Raw genomic sequence first — 22245 nt, forward strand, 5'->3', positions numbered from 1 at the left:
TCTCTTGTTCTCTAATGGTTCAGCTACAGTAGGTAGCCACTGTTATTATGTAACTGGTGGTCACCATGGGAACAACCCCCCCGCCCCAACCCCTTCCGACCCCCTCTGCTGGATACAGAGCGAGTGACTATTAAAGAAAACACATCATACAAAAAGCTTCATGGGATGGTACAGCAAGCAACAAATGGCCCAGAGCAAAGTATTTCATGCTTGGAATAAAGAGCAAAGAGCACAAACACACAGTGCAATTTGTGAAATAGTGCTATTTAGCTGAATTTATTTTGAAAAATGCTTCATGTGAAACTATATCTGAATGAGGCTGGAACAGATATTGATTACTGGTATTGTATCATATCCATAATAAGTGCTGAATGGAAGCAATAGAGTGAAATTATCACAGATACACTATATGTCAGGATGTTCAGTGAGTCAGTTGAGACACAACACAATGCTGTGTGATAAATCTTATTTATGTTTATGAGACTGCTTGGTGAGAACCACATTTGGACATTATGTACACTCTGTGGAAACACCAACCTACTCTTAATCTTTAGAGATGATTGCAAAGTTACAGCAAAAGCCCAAACTAAACACAAACAACAAAGCCATCACATACCGTAAGCAATTCTCCCACTCTTGTAAACCTATCATAAACCCAAACAAAATCTTTTTTTTAAATTCATAATTAGAATTCATCAACATTCCTTGATTATACGTTCACTCCCAACTAAAATGCCACTGCCCTTCTACAAACTGCAACAACAACAACAAAAAAAAAACAAAAAAAACCAAACACTAACAAACTGAATTGGTAGAAAAGGTGACCCATTTGGGGTTTCTCATCTGCCCTCTCTCCCTCTCTCTGAATAGTTAGTGGCCACATGCTAATGCACTAATTAAAATGCAACTGGTAAATAAGTGAATTAATCTCACTTATTAGAGCTTACATAACAACACGTCCGCCCACAACATTCTGAGTTATAGCTCTAACCTTTGCTCAAGGTTTAAGCCTCACTTCTAATGCATCGCTGATTTCATTCAGTGACAGTGAAATGATTTCCTGATCTGAAAACACCACAAATGCACCCATCCTCAAGTTTCACGGATTGAAAATCAAACAAAACCAGCAAAAAAAAAAAAAAAGTGCACATACACTGCAAGAACCAGCATGCTAAATACATACACCCACAGCAGAAAATTAAACCAGGATGAACAGTAAATCCACAAGCTCAAAACAATTCAAGAGACAATCTTTGCTTGCAACTTACTGTAAGATGGGTGGGTCACTATTTCTTTTTCTCTCTTAGCAGCTTCTCATGTCTCTTTTCTCAGGACACCGTTATTACCTTTCTTGTATATTCTGAAAGGTAAACTGGATAGTCAGCTGGTACCGTTATCTCCAGGTGTACAGTTCTGTTTCTATATAATAACTCAAAACCTTCCACTTATTCAGCACTTAACATTTACTCTCAGTATATTCACTCTTAAAAACATACTCACTGCTTTATATGATGAAGTACAGACCCACTTCAGTGTATTCACCAAGCTAGACAGCTGTAACTTAAATGTAGCTCAAATCCTTTTTGAAGTCTCCATATATTGTTATAGTAATCATCTATTTTCACATTTGATTATGGCATGCAAATATGTCTTCTAAATCCTTTTGTACTGAAGATGTAATAGAAAAAAATTAGAAATGTAGTAGCATTTAAATGTATTAGCATCAAAACCAGGAGAACTCTTTCCAACTTTCCACCTCATTATATATTAACTCACTACTCACTCACAATATGGTTTGTTTAGATGTTGATGAAACTCCTCTAACTGTACTTGAATGAGCTATGGTCACAACAGTTGAGGCAGCTGTATCCTATCGTCTCCAACTCCAAGTGTTGCTGGTGAAAACAGACTTGTAAGTTTGCTTTCCCAAGGGCCTCGTAGATGAAGACACTGAGGGCCCCAAGTTTGCTTCTGTTACAGACCTTTGAGGCTGCCACTGCCTTGGCAGGGACCTGTAACCAGCATGAGCAGTGGGAGTGGAGACAGCACTCTTTGTTGGGGACACAAATGATGGCAGGGGAGCTCGACTCTGACTGCGACTTTGGCTCTGGCTCCAAGTCTGGCTGCCTGTTTTCTGCTGGGACTGGTAAGACACCCTGGCTTTCCACTCTGCTGGCGGCTCGGGCAGTATTTTGCGCTGTGCTGCCAAGCGGATGTTTGAGGCCAGGGTTTGGTGAAGGTTCTGGTAAGTAAAGGCTTCATCCACCAGACCCAGAGGATGCCGGGAGGCAGCCTCCCAGGGTGTAGGGGGTTTGGGGCCCTTTTCCAGCCGGGATGTCTGCCTTGCTGGGGGAGTCGTGGAAGCCCGAGTCAGAGGCTTGGGGGAAGAAGAAGCTGAAGCTGACTTCTGGCCTGTGAATGGCACTCTGGCTGGCGGGGAAAGGGAGTAGCTTCTGCCAAGTGCCTGTAAAGAAAGATCCAGACATGTTTATTTTAGTAAGAGTTCATTTTTGTTTGGCTGACTGGCCCTCCAGCCAAATCAAATCAGCTCGGAAAACGATGGAAAGTGGAACAGCTCTTTGTTAACACATTTCTTTTAAGTGCTATATTATATTATTAATATTATAATATTGAATTTCGTGGTTGAAAATGTTCTTTTTTATTCCTTCTGTATAAATAGGTAAATAAATGTTAAGCTCTGAAATAACCAGCAAAATAAACTAGCTGTTAAAGATGTTAAAAGCTCTATGACACTTATTATTATTACAACTATTGTGGACTTCATCATCTGTTCCACAGTAAGCCTCCTCAACCTAGAGCTTTAGCATTTGTCCAAACAGAGTGGACCATTTCTCAGAACAACTGGCTTATGAGAGTACAGGGGCTTAACAAAGTAAGCTACATCCAGCTTGTCTTCATTGGATCTGATTTGCTAGACAGCAACACTGAAAGTATAACACTGAGATGGTGAAATTGCTAAATGCTTAGTAGTAAAATCTCCACTGGGATGCTTAGACAGCAAAGGGTTATGTGGGGTGAAAAAGCACCTCTGTACTGTTCATCATCACTGTCACTACATTATGTTTGATGATTGTGGACATACAGAAAAGGCAGTGCTGCCATCATCTGGCGAAAGATGTGTAAGATCAGCAGGTGGCAAATGATGACAAAAAATTAAGGAACAGAAAGAAAGAAGAGATCAATCATAAAGAGCAATCATAAAAATAAATAAATACATTAAAAAACAGAGAAATGTGGTTGAATGAGTCGGGGAGGCTGTGGGGGGTAAATTCTACACTGATTTGTGTATCTTGTGACTGCACTGCCTTGTTGAGCTTAAAACAGAACAAACAAGTTAATAGATGAATTTAACTGCAAGTGAAACATATTTTGGTTGTCTCTATTTCCTTTACCATTCATTGCTTTTCTTTATTTATAAATAACACAAACATTTCATTGTAATTGTGTGAGATAAAGATGCATGGCTGTTATGTGTAACCAACCAATAAGGCAGTGGGGGTAAACTCTAGCCATGTGATTGGGAATCAGACTCCTCCAGATATAGCTGCAGAAATCTGCCAACTTAACACACCATTTGATGTGAAAAATTCCACTTAACAGATAATTGCCCTTTCTGAAAATACACGACACAACGAGGATACACATTTCAGCAGGGGCCCACTCACTTGACCTCCAGAATCATCCAGTGAGGTCTTCTGTATTCAGTGAAATCATAAGTCTAATAATATCTTTCATAAACGCATGATCGGATAGTCATTCTGCAGGAATGTGCTTCTCAAGCGTTCACCTTAATTGCTGAATAAGCAGGTAATTCCCATAATGATAATATTAGTGTTTCAGGCTGATATTAAGCTTTTTATAGAGTATAAACTTTATTTTGTTTTACTGTTGAAAACGGATTCATTTTGAAAGAAAGTGGGTGTAAGTGTTAGTCTAATGTAATGGTACTTTAGCTGAAACTGAATGGTTTGTGGCTGGAATTCAATCCATGTGTTTGTCTGAGCAAATTTAGAATGACTTTGTCAGTATTTATAGCACAGGTGGAGAAGTGGTGAAATTCAGCAACATGAAAAGAGACCAGAAATAGAAGAAATCCAAAAAGCATGCTCAAAGGAGAAAAGAAAGGAAAGCCAAACAAGGATAAAAGACATTTTAATGGCACTGCAGTGAATACAGAAAGTGCACTATGAAGAGAAACACACAAAGGGAAAAGAAAAAAAAAAGAAAAGAAAACAACACAAAGAACAAAAGCAGCCCTGTACCAAAAATATATTTGTGAACATTATTGGGCTGGTTATCCTTTCAACAATTCTTCTTTTGTAAATTGTTTATCAACTATTCATATAAAACAAAAGCAGGTGAAGATGCATGGAAGAGTGAGGCTAGGAGAGAGGGCAATACTACATCACACTACATTCTTCTGTTATCAGGAAAAAAAAAATACTACTTGTCTGAGAGATAGTAGCTTTCACTTAAGGCTTAGGTTGAAATCTAAGCCTACTATCTCTGGATCTCAGCACTCCCTCTCATGAGGCAGTTTAAATATAGTACCTAACATGATGCAACAGCTGGTAAAAAAGCTTAAAATAAAACTAACCCACTTAAGTAGGTGCTGTGGAAAAGACATGGAGGGGAAAGAAATGAAGAAAAATGTTTACTAATCAAACTTTTGCAGCTTAAGCAAGCCAGTGTTGGTAGTTACTTTTTGTAAGACGTATGTCGTATTCTCTCTGGCCTTTACCTGAAACTCCACGGAGCCGTTACATAATCTCTGTACTTGGTACTGACATCACTGATATTGCAAATTTAGCCTTCTGCTTGGTGTCATTACACCCCACAGCCCCCACCCTTCCCTCTCACTACTTTATTTTTATTTTCACTTTATTTATATATTGTATTTTAGTTGCTTTTTTTTCCTTTGTTTGTCAAATAATAGCAGACACATTTAGCATTCTATCCTTTTCAAAAATCAACTTCCTGTTGACACTGTCCAGAACCATTCGCTTCTGATTTCATTTTCTTTCAGTTCACACTGAGACTCAAACTTCCCTACATTCTCATACTGCCACCACTTCAAATTCTTTTACATAAAATTACATTCATTATAGTGATTTTCCATACAGAATTTATAGGGTTTATATCAATTTATAGTGAAATATCCATATGCATCATTTTATATAAAAATGAGAAAAATTCATTTTGGCTACTTTGTGTCTGATAAGATACTTACATCCTGTTCTCACTCTTATGTTCTTGTTTTGTTTGTTCTTGTTTACGATTGCCATTTGCATTAGCTCTCAAAACTTTGAAAACCATCAGGCTCTGTCCTATGACAATAACAAGAGCAGGTGGAGCTGAAGATAACTGTTAACAAAAGCAATTTTAGGTGCTCAACATATTCCACTTGGCAGTGGACTGCAAGAGCACCAGCTCTTTGATTCAAGCCAACACCAAGCATGTCGCGATTCTACCAGAATCATTCTTTACCAACTGCTGTAGGCTTCCACACCTGAGCTGAGCTCTTGTTAGCTGTAAATTTAGGCTTAGGGGCAGCTGCAGTGTTGCCACCTGATGTAGATTCAGGTCTTGCAGCCACAGGGAAACTAGGAGCTACATAGCTACTGGGAGGCTGTGGCTGGTAAGGTACTGAGGGAGCTGCCAAGTAAGGAGGGCTGCTAGGTGGTTGGTAAGGAACCTGTGGTGCCTGTTGGTAGAGAGCGTTTGGAGACTGAGGAGTTTGGGGATGATAAGCAGGAGGGGCAGGTTGCTGATATTGCTGGTTATATGCTTGCTGGTATGGACCAGAAGGAGGTTGCTGATAAGTATTGGGAGGAGCATAAACATTAGCTGGGGGTTGCTGGTAATGGCCATCATGCATCATAGGTTGCATGGACATCCCATAGGCCTGCTGGGGGTATGCAGCATTAAATTGTCCAGCTGGCTGGATGGGAGCCATTTGCTCATATATAATTGGCTGGTTTTCAACAGGTGGGTTAGGAGGTGAACAGTCGGGCTTAGGGGCAGGGGGCTTGGGAGCCTCCACTGCTGGGCCAAAGGTAAAGAGTGAGGAATTAAGTTGATAGGGTTGATGCTTCATCACATCTATAACATTGAGAGGTTTAGGGGCAGGCGCTGCTTTCTCTTTGTCTTTTTTCTTGGGTTTGGATGAAGGACTACTGGGAGGAGGCTGCTTTGTTGCTGCTGGGGGATAAAAAGGGGACTGAATGGGATTATATGCCCTTGGAGGTGGAGCACGTACATTGGGAGTATATTTCCACTCATTTGGTAAGGAAGCAGCTGGCGATGTTGATCGGCTTGCCTTGTTTGCTTCCACAGTCTCAGAATCCACAACAAACTTCTCCATACGGGACTGCCTCTTGGCAAACATATCAGCTCCTTTCCCTCTGACAACTGGCATCTCAAAAGCTGAACCTGGGGATACTGGGTTTAAGATGGTGGCCATTGGGTTGATGGGTGATGAAGCTCTTTGACCAATGTTAAAAGAGTGCAATCGCTGTGGTGGAGGTGGTGGGGTGCGGTTTTGTGGGGCATTTTGTGGTGGATGCCAAGGTTTTGGAGAAGGACGAGTGTTGACCATTGATGTGGAAACATTCACAGATGTTTGCTGTGACTGTGATGCCCAGGCATTTACAGGTGCCTGAGGTTGCTGTGTATGAGCAGGAGGCCAGGCTACATTCATTGGTGGCTGTGGTGGAGTCTTTGAAGTGGACGCCTGCCAGTTTGGCTGTGGTGTGGACTGGGGTGAAACTGGTTGAGCCCAAGGTGCTTGATGTTGGGCCTGATTTTGCTCTTGGGCCCAAGAATTCATGGTGTGCTGACCATGTTCTGGAGGCTCCTGTGCCCACGATGGTTGGGACTGAGCCTGGGCAGGCACTGGTGCCCATGGATTCAAATTAGCTTGAGGCTGTGCTTGAGGTTGTGATTGGGCTGCTTGCATCCAAGGTGGCTGAACTTGGGCTTGAGCTTGTGATGGAGGCCATGCATTAACTGAAGGCTGCTGTTGCTGTTGAGGCTGAGCTGAGACCCAAGGTGGTTGAGGTTGACCTGGTGCTTGGGCCTGTGGCCATGCTTGTTGCGGAGCCTGATGCTGTGGTTGCTGAACCCATGGAGGCTGTGGCTGGGATTCTGGTGGAACCTGTCGAACCCAGGGAGGTTGTGCTTGGGATTGTTGCTGGGGTTGCTGCACCCATGGTGGTTGAGGCTGAGAGTCTGTTTGTGATGGCTGTGCCCATGGGGCCTGGGCCTGCTGCTGCATTGGTTCTTGAGGTTGACCCCAAGTTGGTTGCATTTGTTGCAGGTGTGGCTGCTCTTGAGAGTGTGTCCAGGGTGGCTGAACCTGTGGCTGAGCCGATGGTTGCTCTGGAGGCAGGGCCCAGGATGGCTGAGCATGTGTTTGTGCTTGCTCTTGAGGCTGACTCCAAGATGGCTGAATTTGAGGGGTCCAAGTATTTGTGGGGGGTTGAGGTTGTGCCTGGGCCTGAGTATTTTGACGTGTCACCCAAGGTGGTTGTGGTGGGGACTGACTTGGAGGTGGTTCTTGGGGTTGTACTTGAGCTGGATGCCAGGAATTGGTAGATGGCTGTTGTGATTGTGCTGAAGCCCAGGTAGTCACAGGAGCAGGCTCAGGCTGCAGGGTAGAATTCATATGACCACTTTCCTCCTGAGCTGTCACTTGCAGAGGCTGTTGTTGAGATTCAGGCTCTGGGAGAGTCCATGTGTGCTGCTCCTCTGTGGTAGTGCTGGCAGAAGCCTCCTGGGGGGCAGGAGGGGGAGAGGGCTCAGGAGCAGGTGCAGGGTTTGGCTCTAGTTCTGGAGCAGGGGTAGTATCTGTGGTGGGGGCTGCAGCAGGTGTGGATACACTATTTTCAGCATGCTGAGCCATGTCCTGGTTGGTCACTTCTGTCTGTGGGGACCAAGGAGGAGAGTTGGGGTTGATCACAGGCTTTGGAGCCACTGGTGGAGGAATTTTATGTTTAACTCGTTGAGACTGGAGGAAATTACAAGCCTCAGCCCCAAGGCTAAGGTAGTCTTCCTCGGGTCCTGACTCAAAACCCAACTTCTTATCACTCTTGTTGAGGAGGTTCAGTAATGCTGGGTTAGGTGATACTTTTGGTGCTTCCTTAAAGGTGAACATAGGCTTGCCAGTATTTCGTCTCCTTCCATCCATCAAGAGGCCAGTTCTAATTGCAGGGGTAGAAATGCGTTCATCACGGGAAGCTATCTGCTCTCCTTGGCCCACAGAATCTTGATTGGTCCCACTCATTGCAGGAGAATAAGGGGTAGCCGCCATATTTTCTACTGAGAAAGGTTTTGCAGTGCGATTGCTGAAAGAACTCTGCATTTCATTGGTTTGATGTTGTACTGTACCATTGATGTTTGTAGAATAGTGCTGCATTTGCTGTTCCTCTTGATGATATTCTTGCTGCTGCTGATACATTTGCTGTTGTTGATAATGTTGCTGTTCATACTGTTGTTGCTGATACTGTTGCTGGTATTGTTGCTGCTGTTGGTAGTTCTGTTGTTGCTGTTGGTAGCTCTGTTGTTGCTGTTGGTAGCTCTGTTGTTGCTGTTGGTAGTTCTGTTGTTGCTCATAGTACTGTTGCTCTTGGTATTGCTGGTACTGATGTTGGTGTTGGCTTTGCTGATGTATATTTACATCCATGTAAGCATGGCCCTCTGTTGTTGACTGCATGTAGGACTGCTCCATTATCTTCTTTTCCACCTCCTGCACTCCTTCCACGGGAACCCCCTGGCGCCGAAGCTCCTCATGTTCAGCAGAAATCTCATCCATCCTCTGACGCCGTTGAGCAAACATTAGGGCACCCTTGCCCTTGGTTTCAGGCAAACATTCCATCTCTGCTTGGTTGTTCAGGTTCCTTTCGATCTCAAGGAGACCCTTGTCCCAGTTGATAGTTAGCACACCTTTGCTACTATGGGCATTAGTGAGAAAATGCTTATCTATTTCAGAATCGTTAGGAGCCACAAGTGTAAATTTAACAGTGTGAGTTTCTTGTTTGTCGTCTTCGTTGTCCTCGTCCTCTTCGTCACTGCACTCTGGTTCGTCTTCTCCTGTTCCGTAGCTCACAAGTGTGTATTTCTTGGCCCTCTGCCGATGTTTCTTGAACATCAACACCCCCTTGTTGTTGGGGTTGGGCGGAGCAGCCGTAAGAAGGAGAGCAATACGTTTACATTTGGACTTGGCCTCCTTCACCTGCTTCTCAGACAGACTCTCGCTGCGCCTGAGCCCTGTAGAGAGATGGAAAAGAGAGAATTCAGTGTTTAGAAAAAACGGTGCTAGACACAGGAATCAAAACAAATGCTTTACTTGGAAGGATTTCATCTGAAATTATAGGTATTAATAATTTATAGGGGAGCTAAGACCAAAAAACACTATTAAACATTTAATATGTCTGGAGTATGTTTTGGGAAAGAACAGTTTGAAACTGTTTGCTTTTCTGCATTTCTATTAGTAACAATATTGTTTTGTACTTTTCAGTTCTGTGATCACTGACTTAAGAGAAAATTTCAAGGCAGTCCTTGCACATTGTATCTACACCAATCACGTAACGTTGACTAAATCAAATTAAATTATTACTTTACATTATAAAAGTGAAAAGCTACTTTTATAATATAACTCATCCTGAAAATCAGTTACAAAATAAACTTATATTTTAATCATATAAATCCCATTTCCCATTTCAGCACTCATTTGAAGAGTAACAATAGGACTTGCAGGTCCTACAGGTGAAAAAGCGAAGTTTCAAAAGAAAGTTAAGCAAGAAACAAAGCAATTAATTTCAGTGCTGATATAAATCTTCTGTGAAAAATTAGTTTTAAAAATACATCCAATGTGTACAGTAAAAGCAGAAGAAGAAGTGACAGTAGACTAATAAATGATTAATGATATCTGTTCTGTAGTTGAACTGATCCGAACACACAACCAATAAAAACGTTATTGATTACAGGAGAAATAATACATTCCATATATTCTTTGTCTACACATATTATATCCATAGCTATGTACTTTTCCTCATTTGAGATTGCATTACTCCAGATTTGCTCATTCAATTAAACATAAATCATCAACCCATAAAGCAGTTATAAAATTCTCTGACCCATCTCTAATTTCCTCATTTGTACACAGACAATGCACTACATTAAATCAGTTGTTAATCCCCATAAAGTAGCCAGGAATATGATAGGAACTGATAAAGATTAAAGATAGCCTGCATGCAGTAAAGTCACTGGGACCAGAATATCTTTACCAGTCCTTATCTGTAGGTTCACAAACTGTCCACTTAAAACCTTCTGTTCTTCTTAAATCTATCACGTTTGCTGATACTTAGGTCAATTTGATAACACATCACACAATAAACACTCTCTCAAACCATCCAGCAATGTAACTCTGCAATAAAATAACAAGTAGCCTTTTTTATATTCCTGCAAGACTAACCTGAAGGTGGAGGAGACAGCGGGAGTGAGCGACAGACTCACTTTTTTAGCTCAGTTAAAGCACTCAGTTTGAAAGGATCAGGTAACGGGCTAGGGGAGCACATGCTGGTGTCTGTCAAAGGGCCACTTCTGCAGGCATCATCAGCGTGCTGGTGTTATATTTATGTCTTCTACACAGCTCAGAGGAATGCCTCCATATCCATATTCATCATCAAGGCTCTTCAATTTGATAGTTTAAGATGTTAAGAAGTGACACATCTTCTCACATATGATCAATTCAACGTCCTTATATCTCCTTCCCTTTTGAATCTTTGTATTTGCAGGCTTGTTGACTGTCACCATCCTATCTACGATCTACTACTGCTTTGATTCTGTTGTAATTCAGGTTAGACCCGGATGTATCTGCTTCCATTCAAAGGAATGAGCACAGTCTTCAAACTGCAGTGACAGCGACATCCTATTTTGAGGAGTACACACACACTGGACGGTCAGACTTTGGAATGCACACATGCTGTTGACAAATGCAACTTAGCAACCTATTAGCTTGCAGATTCTCCCTTGAAGAATGGATCCTTATTACCAACACACATGAAAAAAAATGCACACCAAGATATGGTACATGATACAAACAGAAATGTTCCAGAGGTACTTACTGGCGTGCCTTGCCCGATGCCTGTTAGGTTTGTCTTGATCCCCCTCAGAATCAGAGTCCTGCTCTTCTGCTGGTGTCGCCTCTTCTGAGGGAATTCCAAATGACACAGTAAAAGAGCCAGGAACTCCCTCGGAGTGCCCTCCTCCTTCTTCTCCTTCACTTTGGGATCCAACACTTCCACTGACCCTGGGGCCACCCACACTCAGGACGCCCCTCCCTGCTTCTGCTGATGCTGAAGGCTGCTGCAGAATGACCTCGACCTGTCCCAGCATCGAAGGGGAGCTGAGCACTACTCCATGCTGGCTGAGAGGCTCTCTGAAAGAGCTTGGTACACAGTGTGATACGGTGGTGGTGTGGATAGTCTCAACAACCTCTCGGTTTGTGAGATCCCCCTCAATTCCACGAGCACTCCCAAGAGAGGTGCAGCCCCCGTCGTCCAGCGTTTGCTCAGACAGGGACAGCTGGAGCTCGACCATCTCCCCAGGGGAGAAGCATCGTTGCACTTCTTTTTCCTTAAAAACAGGCTCCCGGCCTCTCTGATCATCAGATGAAGGAGCATGTAGCTGGGTGCAAAGCAGCTGGGGTCTCTTGGGAAACTCTGTGTCACTGTCCAACTCCCCATAGAAGGCCTCATCCTGGGACTCAGATATGTAGAGTTCCCTCAGGGCTTGGGACCTGTGCTTTGGGGAGAAGATGTGGAGGGTGGTGCTCTCTAAAACATCACTTGAAGAGACCCTCTCACCACAGTGTGTCTCTTCTGATTCATAGTCTTCAGGGGGAACGGAGCAGTATCTACCAGAGAAGAAAGGGAGAAAAGCAATGAGTGATTGGGGAAAGTTTTCTTAGTTCTGTAACTAAAATTGATCATTAAAATTAACAGGAGATAATTCCATTTCTTATTTTATTTGTTCCTTAATATTGGTCAAATTGTTTGAGCCTGTGCATTTAGAACCATATTGCTTTCTATTTTTCCTTCAGTGCAGATGTGCACACAAATCTTTGTCTTGATCATTAAATTAACAACACAATTTAAATAAGCAATACATCATCACCGAGGACTGGAGCCATTAGGTTGGTGAGAAAGTAAAGCCTGTCTTCCACTGCTGAAGCTGTCAAAGTAATGAAGTAGATTTAATTTTCAAGCAGCAAGTTTAATGAAAGGGTCAGGTCTCTGAAGTGGATAGTAATGATGTTTGAACATTGCTCTACCTAATTTCTGTTTCCAAGGTCAGTAAAGAATATCATGAATGCCAGAACGTCATTATCTGTGATTGCTATGATTGAATTTAAATCAATTAGACCTCAGAGACTAATGGGCTTTTTTCCCCAGATGGGAACGAGTGACATATCGTAATATATTTTGACTACTACAAGCTGAGGTCATCTGCTCTCCATTTCTAAAGAGACAAGGTCCAATACAATTCTAATCCGGTCCTGTTATAGCCACAAAGAATACTACTTTAAATCAGAACAGAACTAGATTCAAGAACTTGGTTCGACTTTAATCCCATGCCATCAAAACAACTGTATATCCCTCTGCAGTTATAATGTGGGCAGATTAAGGCACATGCAGCAACATCTGAGGACGTGTCACCCTGATAAACACAGTGGCAGCACCCACTGAGTAATGGCTGAGCAGCTGCATGTCAATCAGACACACAAATCTGTAACACCTTGGCCAAGACAGTTAGAAGGTCAGCATGGCTGACACACATTAAGTCACCAATACACACACACAGACGTCTAAACACATGTGTGCAGAGACAGTCAGTGGTTCAGTGAACTATGCAAAAGGGTGCAGGTCATAAAACAAAACAACATGCTATCTAAATGCTAATACAGTGGTGCTATAATGATTTTGCATCGCTGGTTTGAACACCAAGGGCCTACTGCATGGCTCAGTGGTCATGAGACACAGATATTGTACTGTTAATGCACGTACAGACGTTGTTGTGTTTTCTACAATTCATCGACTTTCTCTGGGTACCGCTTTGCTGTCATTAATTTAATGGGCGGTATGTGGTACTACCGTTTGAGAAGCAGCTGCAGGCAGTCGATCGATGTGTCGATGAGAGCAAAGGCTCGTAGAAGGGTGAGGTCAGCACATGGCTCTCCGTTGACTGACACCACCTCATCCCCTTCCCGCACTCCGGCCAGGAAGGCACGGCCACCTTCTTCTACCTGTGGAAGACACAAATCCCTCCTTTAAATAAGGATAAAGATAAAAATCTTCAGCGGTTGCACAGTGAGAGAATTAACCTCTAGCCTTTATACACAGCCCAGCTGCTTATGCTGCAATTTACAGGAAATCAAAATACATTTTCTTTGAAATGTTGTCAATTAGTACTGAGGTCATTACACAGAAACCTCTCCCTAAAGTCAGCAACACAAATTAATTTTGATCTGGGGCAATTGTGTTTTCGCTGTATTTTAGGGTTATACAATGGAGACAAGATGTTATGCATTCTCATTAGAATAATGTGGGAAAACATAAACAGCGGTTTAGCACTAAGTGCTCACTCAGTGCAGTGTTGGAAGATAAAACAAGGCTTCCTAGGAATGCTAAATGGGCAATGTCTTACGTGTATTACGTTCAAGCCAGACACAGATGATAATGTGTGTAGAGGCCAATAGTTCTCGGTCACGGCCTACGTGATGTACAAAACATCCGCATTGAATCATGTGAAAACATGTTTTTAGACTGGATTATTATTTTAGAGATATTACATGACAATGTGGGAGATGAGGTAGTGGCCTTTCATCCAAATTAATTCAAAACATTTGGAAATTATCTCTAAAATCACATGATCAACAAGTCACAGCAGAGTCAAAGCAACAATTTGTTTTCCCTGTCCCTTTGCAGCACAGTTCACACTAAAATGTACAATGAGTGTCACTGACATGGAAGATATCTGTAAGATGTACAGTAATATAAGTGGCAATTCTACCTTAACCATGCAGCTGCATATTAAAGCTGAAGACCAGTTCTGTTCAGATCCATTTAAAGGGCACCTCTTTACAGAGTTAAACCAATGACTGATGGTTTTGTTCTCTTGTAATTGGTTCCTGAGGCCTATAAAATGGTTCATTAATAAGAGGATTTAATAAGGAGAAATATCCCATAAATTTTGCACAAAGGGCCACTTATACAGGCGAGGGGATAAATGATTACTTCAGTTCCATGCAATTAGAGGGTATGCTCTCAGGAAATGTGCTGAGATATTTTGGAAATACTACAAATAAACAGCTTTAGGTGGGTTTATAAGGTCGGCAATGCTTTGCTGATTTCTTGAGTTTGGTAACCACTTTGAAATGTACCAACACATGTGGGTATCTTAACATGTGCTCTGTGACATCTCCAGGTTAATTCTTGATGTTTCTTGTCTGTCAGCTGTCAAATAAAGACAAAATGCCATAATAATATTGGAAGAGATAATCCACAACTTTACCACTCAATTCGCTCACCATAATGAAGTCATGCATCTTAATCTAGGTCCTGGTTAATTCCCCTAAAGGACTGATATGCACATTAGCAGTAATTTTGTGATACATCAGAGTCAATACAGGTTAACCTTTGATGACACAGAACATGAGTAAGTGATCATGCTGCGATCATCAATCATGCTAATGCCTCCTCTCTACCGTGGCAGCACTCTCTTTAAGCTGAATCACAAACATCACAAAACCAAAACAGTCTCCCTGGTTTCTTATATTAAAGTTACCCAGAAAAACCTCCTGGCAGGCAGCAGTCACATAAATGGTGGAACAGCTCACAGCTCAGGCATCTTAAAACTGAAAACAACCACGGTTATCCATCTTTATTTTTTAACAACACACAGAAGGATTGATATTTTTGCTCTAGACTAGTTTATTGATGGAAAAGCCCAAATCTAATAGCTGTTTTTTAAAGATTAGTGTTCCAGTTAATGAAATCGGGATAAATAACACTTTTATTTTACAACAAAATGTAGATTTTATAATAAATATACCTTACATTTTGGAATTTGACACAAATACTAGTTGCTATCCTCTTGCAAAGGCCGTGGACATGCATCAAACTCTAGAAACCTGCAGTAACACAATCTTGTCACTAGATGGCGATGTACATTCATCTTTTACTGCTGAAGCAGGGAGAGGAGGAGAATCCCTGCATGGGCACAAGCACAATGAATGGGAAAACACTACAGTTTATGTCCAGAAATATAAAATGATTTTGTATTCCAATGACTTTTGATGTTTGCCACTACTTTCACTTATTATTCCAGGAGCAGATACAAAATGAGACTGTTCCTCTTTGCATCCAGCTAAAGCAAACAGCCCAACACTAATACAGTCTACCACAAGAAACCACCAGGGCAATAAAATGAGACGATGTATACAAAAATATTTTATGAGTTACTTTATAGAGCTGGTAATGTTCAGGTAAAACCCCCTCGAACTCCATCCCTGAGTTTTTAAGAGTTAACAGTGTGCAAACAGGCCCTATAAGGCAGCCTGTGAGCCAGTCTATGGGGACTCACACCTCACTGCAGGGATGATGGTTTGTCTGGAACGCCACAGCATCCGCTCGTGCTCCAAAAAAGGAGGGGAAACATTTGTCGTCCTCTCTCCTCGCAACACAAAGATACACAGACAATCATGCAATGTTCAAAGGAGATGAATACCACCTAGTGTCTCAGTCCTGTTGGTCATAAACTGGTTGTAAAGAGAAACCCAGTTTGCAGTAACTAGGCTGGAAAGAATAATAAATGAATGCTGCTGTAGGTGTCAGACGATAAAGAGCATAGATGAAGCTCTTCCAAAAACACCATTGCCCTGATCATCAGAATTTAAATCATGCGAGGCCAAAATTAGACGTTATATGCTTGTTTTGTCCCGGGTTACCCATTTTCAAATTATCTATTTAATAGGCTTAAACACAACGGAAAATCACAGGAAATACAAGACTGCATAATGTGACCATGTAGCTCCCGGCGGTTCCTGCCCTTCACAGCTTTAAGCAATTATGTTTTTACATTTGAGGCAAATATTTTCCAGCTGCTTTACAGGTAGCACTTACTCCATGTGGGGAGGTTCGTTACATTTACTGCCTTCATTAACTCATCAATTTTTTTTTTAGAATATTTTCTACTGGTGGGGCCAGAAATCAAACCTATTGAAAACGTATTGCATTGCAGAATAGATTGTCTATTCAAGCGCACCAGTTCCACTAATTCTTTAATTTAATTTGAGTTAAAACAGCTTTACCCAAATGTTTCTTAATTTTGGTTTTCTAACGTAGATGTATTTTGGAATGTAGCCTACACAGACAATATGTTAATAGTTCTGATAATATTTTATTTAGTTATTTTGATAAAAAATGACTGACAGCGAAATAAACTACAAAACAGTTGCTGTCCAAAGAAAACCATACATCTCTAAATTTGGCAATGTTGAATTTTTAAGATAAATTGAAGGGTAAAATGTTCCTTCAAATGTTTGTGAAAACTCCTCCACAGCGTGTCTTTTAAATAAACCTTTTAAAATATACACTGTCACAAAGCTTATCTATACTTATCCCATGAAAAGTTTACATCTGGGGACATGTGATATACATGTTTAAAAGTGTAAAAAAGAGGACGTACCTCGCTGAACTACAAGTTAAATATTTATTATTTTAACAAAATTAAAAACACTGCACCACTATTATTGGAAACGGTTCATTTGTTTCATAATCTGGCAAGTCTCCCTAAATTCTAACCTGGCCTCACTTTTGCATGGGAATGGCAAAGAGCATTCACAGCCAGGAACATTGCAACTCACTACTATATCAAGCTGTTGGAGCATTGGCCTTAATTTCTTTAGACGATGTGAAATGTAAAAGAGGAAAAACTAGCACAGTAATCATCATCTGAGATCGCTGCTCCCTTCCAGGACCAGGATGGAGATGTTTTGCTGAAAAACACAATGCCAGAACTCCAGTAATGGAAGGAACTGTGGAGCACTTTGTTTACTTCGGGAAAACAGCACTGAATGAATGAGGCAATGACATTTTGCTGATTGCTTGGCAGCTTAATGAGGTTCCTATGGTGCACTATTAGGGCTGAAACATCAGCAACAAGAGCCCTCTTTGCTCTGCAAAGGGCAAGATAATCCAGGCAAAGAGGACTTCTAATTCAAGCTATGAATATAATTTAACGGAATTTAGATATCACTTGGATTAACTCATTTTAGCTGTAATTAATTTCAAAATGCAGGCTCCAGCTAGTCATTAAAGTTAGAAACTTTGCAGATTTACATTAAGATTTCATTTGCTTTGCCATTCAGTGTTCCATAACTGATCTGATGAATGCTGACATTCCACATACCAAGATGACATACCTCAGTAATTAGGAGGCCGAAGTGTCTCCTGTTCAGGTTGGGATGATTTCAGTCATTTCTGTGTCTGAATATCTGTTTGGATTAATGCTCATTACATCACAAAGTCTTTTTACTTTTGCTAAAACATCCAAAAACTGCACAACATTGTTACCATGGATCAGCTGTAAACTGTTTCATGTTTTTTTTTTAAAGATGTGTTGGTGTATTTGTAGATCAGGACTTGTTGAAAAGTTGTACTGTGCCGTTTCTGTTGCTTTAAAAATAAAGTGACCTCATCAACTTTGTACTCAGGCCATGACTCCGACTAAGAAGAAAAATACAGCTTCCCTTATATGGAAAGAACCTTTAAGAGTGGATACCCCGTGCCCTTACACTGTACTGCCTGTCAGTACACTGAACAATCACTTTCTCTCAGGAAACAAAACACAGTTTTCACTACATTCAACAGAAGCTTAAAAAAAACATGTTTTATCAGACACAGGAGAACCTCTAGCTTAAGAGGATTTGTCATCATCTTGGTATGTTTGCTTTTTCAACTTTTAACCAACAGATTTAGCTCTCTGTTCTTCCCACAAGAGGAGTTTGGAGGTATGTTTAGAGTTATGCCTTCCAGATGAGGTGGACTAAAACCCTCAGATGTCCTAGACTGTGGCATATGCATCATATGTAGCTAGTTTAACGGGCAAACACTTAAAATCCAGTGTCTTCACAAGACTCTTATGTAACACATGAGAACACTTTTGAAGCTATAACGCTCTAAACACCACATTTATGTCTAAAGTTAGACAGTAAAGTTTCCAGAGAAAATTAAAGCTTAAACAGGCATTAGAAGGAGGAGGCATTCTCCCCTGTGGGGTAAAGGACAAAGAACTTTTACAGTTGTTTTCTTTACTAGACCTCACTGATGCTGCTACTTTTTGGCAAAGCTTTTTGTACGGGTTATGTTTACTCATGTTCAAAATTGTTTCAGGCTTGTAAGATTTGAGAAAAATATTGGATTGGATCTTGAAATTGTCTGTAGCCTACATGTCCTTTGGTTTATGATTTATAACATAACTTATGGAAACAACTTCAAGAGAGACCCAGAATATAAGAATAAGATTTTTTTTACATTTTGTGCTTTTATTCTGATATAAGCCACTCATTAAATTCTAGATGTTTATGAGCCTATTTGAAGTGGCTACTTCAACCTTTCGTACTGGGGCGTGTGGAAATAATATCTACAATCATCCAAAAATCATAATAAAAGTCCCAAACAAACTTCAGAATTGCAGTTTCAGTTGTTTGCAACACGTTAAGCGTCTGTCATTAAAATGATCTATTGATGCTTTCAGAGTGCTTTCTTCTGCTGGAGCTTTGATGTCACAGGAATGCAGCTTAAGGAAAACATTTACATCTTGACTACACGGAGGACAAGTTGATGAGGGATCTGTGCAGCTTGAGTACTCGTGAACATGTGTATATACCATATATAGAGACTCCACTGCTCTTCAAAATAAAAGCACCTGGCTTTACCTCTCACAGTGCACATATACATTAGTGAAACACCCTGAAACTCTGGTTAACAGTCTGTCTGCATCACATTGTGAGAAAAGTAAAAGAAGGATCATTTTATTTGAGCCTTTTACACATTTAAAGATGACTGGACATGACTGAAATACAATCTACAATCAAGACTGAAATATGAGCATAACAAAAACTCTTTGTTAAATAGAATTAACCATAGCCATAGCTTTTGCAGTACTGGTGATATTATGACATATAAAAATGCAATACTACTGTTGTACAGAGGATGATGTGTTGTATAGTATATGAAATTAATTAATACTGTACATACACTTTTGTCACACACTTTTCTTCTAACAGTTTGTGTGTCAAAAGGTGGATCTGGTCATGATGGCTGATAATGTCATCAAAAGACAACTTGTTACAACCAAAAAGACGTTACACAGCTATAAATAACTGTTATATGTTAATGCTTTTATGGCAAGATGGTCAAAAGTAATAAGAGTTAACATGGTTATTATGTGTAAAAAATAACAGACTAATAGCCTCAACAATATGATCAATGTACAGAACATGTTCCTCTGATATCATGCATGTAAATGCATCATAACAAAGGTGGCTTCATCACCAGAGGGCAGATGAAATCCTCTGCTGTTACCTATAAGTTTTATTACCACACTATCAGATTAAACAAATGCCATGTAGCTGAAGTGTTAAGAGCCTAAATTTGCCTCACCTCTCCCTCCTGTAACTTATCTGCCTGTTCTTTTAAAGTGATATCTGGTTATTTTCTTAGTTTTTGCAGAACCTCCAAGACATTTTACATTTGTTTACATACATAACGCACATACTTTTCACTCCTCAGGTCGGTTACTTGTCTGAAAAATACTTTGCTTTCTTGCTATAATATTTGTGAGTGATAACAGATCACGCTGCCTTCAGCTTCACACTCTCTCTTGGCCTTGACCATATAAGGGTCCTAAGGAATCTCGCACCAAAACACAGCCAACGCACAAAAAAATGCAGTGACTGCTCTGAATAAATTTTCTCCCACCAGGGACTGTTCAACTTAAGAAAAAACTTGTGTTTCTTCAGTGAGTGACTCAACAAAACTGCTAAAATCATAACTGATACCATACAGACATGGCTCTTATAATCCAAACAGGGGAATATATGAGATTCCCAATATCCAACAATAACATTAACAAAACATTCATTAGGCAATCACCTTTGCAAGGAGAGCACAAGATTATTAGATGATTCATCATTAACAAAAGTCCGAGAAAACCCTGCTTTATCTCATTTTAATAACTTGGTTTTAATAAACTGAACACCTAACACAAAGAGAGATAGACTATACAGAGAGGTAGATAAATACCTGGGAAATTAGGAAAGGTCTGTAGGTGTCCCCCTCTCCTTCTCGGAGGGTGAATCCCCACGGTGCACCACCACGCAGCGTTACGCAGATGTAATCCCCGGTGCCCATGCTGCGCACAGCTCTTCAGCCAAACCTCCACAGCGCGATCATCGAGCTGACAGCCAGACCGGCAGCACTTTGCAAAAACCACCTCCACCGCACCGCTGTATAATCCCCATCATCTGAGTTCTCCCTGAGTCCAGCCCGCTGTAGAAACGTCACGGCGCACAGACCCGCCTGCAGGCGTTGCATGCAACTGGTGGCTTGTCCTGGACAGCTCTTGGACCAGTGAGCTGCACTTCTCCAAACTTCCCCGAGGCTATAGCATCCTAATAAATAAAGCATACCACTAAAAGCCACAAAAGCCTGGTTACTAGACATAAAGAAAATATCACAAGTCATGAGAGCAATTGTCTAATTCAGGGGTTTTCAAAGTGTGGGATAGTGAGCCTCCCCTGAGAGAACTCAAAAGCATGGCACCCCCCCTTTTAACATCTGTATGTTTTAAACACATTTTAATACCTTTGTTTTCAACACATTTTTTCAACACATTTTAACACCTATATGTTTTCATATCTTCATATCTTTAGCAGCAGGGAGGAGCAATGTCTCAAACGCCTCGATGACTTTCTTCTGTGACCGCATTTCATTAAGTTTCCGATCAAAAAACTCCCGCGGCTTGGTCGTTAAACTTTGGTGCTTGGTTTCAATATGACGCCGGAGTTTACATGGTCGCATACTGTCGTTAGCTAGCACCTCTTTGCAGATAACACACTGTGACAGCGGAGCATCATCAGGACCAATACACGAAAAGCCAAACTTTAAATAATCAGGGTCATACTTCCTCCGTTTTCTGCTCGCCCCAGACTCTATGCCCTCTCTCACTTTCATTTGACATACTAAAAATCGATCCATTTTGCTCCTCGATGTTTACACTCTTTTTCTGTCTTTTCAGGTTTATTTTTTCTCTCGCCGCGCCTCCCCTGAATCCCTCTGGCGCCCCCCAGGGGAGGCGTGCCTCGCACTTTGAAAACCGCTGGTCTAATTTACTATTATAAACTATCTCAGCAACACGAGAATAGCTTGTTACTGCGTATTAAATGCACAGGTAAATGTGTGATAACGCCCTGCTTTAACGCTAGACTTCTCTACCAAATATATCTCATAAACACACACACACACACACATATATATCACATCCCATTTATTTATTTAACTGTTAAACTATATATCCTGTAAGCTACTACAAAAAAGCTAATGCATTTAAACGTTTAAACAAATATTGAGTGTAACCTATCACAGCTAAAGATTGGAAAAATGTAAATTTAGTATGACCCCCAAAGGTCATACTAAAAAGGGGGAAAAGGGGATATATCTCAGTGTTATCCACATCCCTATTCATTAAATATATGCATTATAGTTTTTGTGGCCCTGTAATTTCAACTATTCATTTCCCAATCAATGCATCTGTGGAAGTCTGTTTGAATTTATTCTGACGTCCTCATCCATAGGTTAAAATTCTGTCTGTATTTCTATGTTAACAGAGAGTGAAGGCTGTTCTCCGTTCAGGTATTGATGAAACGCGTGCTGTAACAGGGAACGCTCAGGTCCACATCCCCTGTGCTGACGTGTATGGGTCCCCTCTATTTCACGCATGCGTACAGCGTCAGACACGACTCAAAGCCCTGTCAAGTCGACTAATAACACGTAGACCAAACCCCGGAACTCAGCTCTTTACTCTTCAAAATATAAGTATAACGTGCCGTTTTGAGAAAAAATACTTTCGCGTACAAAACGTCAACATTTGTCGCCTGAA

At 41.0% G+C, this 22245-nt stretch overlaps 1 protein-coding gene across 2 annotated transcripts; it reads right to left on the minus strand.

Moving 5' to 3' along the window:
* Positions 1–240: 240 nt before the first annotated feature.
* Positions 241–20529, minus strand: LOC121176830 (synaptopodin-2). Of its 2 annotated transcripts, XM_041030921.1 has the most exons (5): positions 20391–20529; positions 13176–13327; positions 11148–11938; positions 6281–9288; positions 241–2464 (listed from the first exon to the last, which is right to left on the minus strand). In XM_041030921.1, exons 1-5 carry the CDS (start codon positions 20496–20498, stop codon positions 1871–1873), a joined length of 4653 nt encoding a protein of 1550 aa, XP_040886855.1. In that variant the 5' UTR covers positions 20499–20529; the 3' UTR covers positions 241–1870. The 2 variants fall into 2 exon arrangements, with proteins under 2 accessions (XP_040886855.1, XP_040886854.1); XM_041030920.1 differs by lacking the exon at positions 241–2464 and having other exon boundaries at positions 4157–9288; positions 20391–20526.
* Between the last annotated feature and the right edge of the window lie 1716 nt (positions 20530–22245).

This window comes from Toxotes jaculatrix, chromosome 23 (genome assembly GCF_017976425.1).
Source record: "Toxotes jaculatrix isolate fToxJac2 chromosome 23, fToxJac2.pri, whole genome shotgun sequence".
Taxonomy (NCBI): domain Eukaryota; kingdom Metazoa; phylum Chordata; class Actinopteri; family Toxotidae; genus Toxotes; species Toxotes jaculatrix.

Coding starts and splice junctions, on each gene's coding strand:
- LOC121176830 (XM_041030920.1), bottom strand. CDS start 20,498: ATGGGCACCGGGGATTACATCTGCGTAACGCTGCGTGGTGGTGCACCG. Junction 11,939..13,175: donor CTGCAGCTGCTTCTCAAACG/GTAGTACCACAT, acceptor CTTCTCTGGTAG/ATACTGCTCCGTTCCCCCTG. Junction 9,289..11,147: donor GCATCGGGCAAGGCACGCCA/GTAAGTACCTCT, acceptor ATCTCTCTACAG/GGCTCAGGCGCAGCGAGAGT.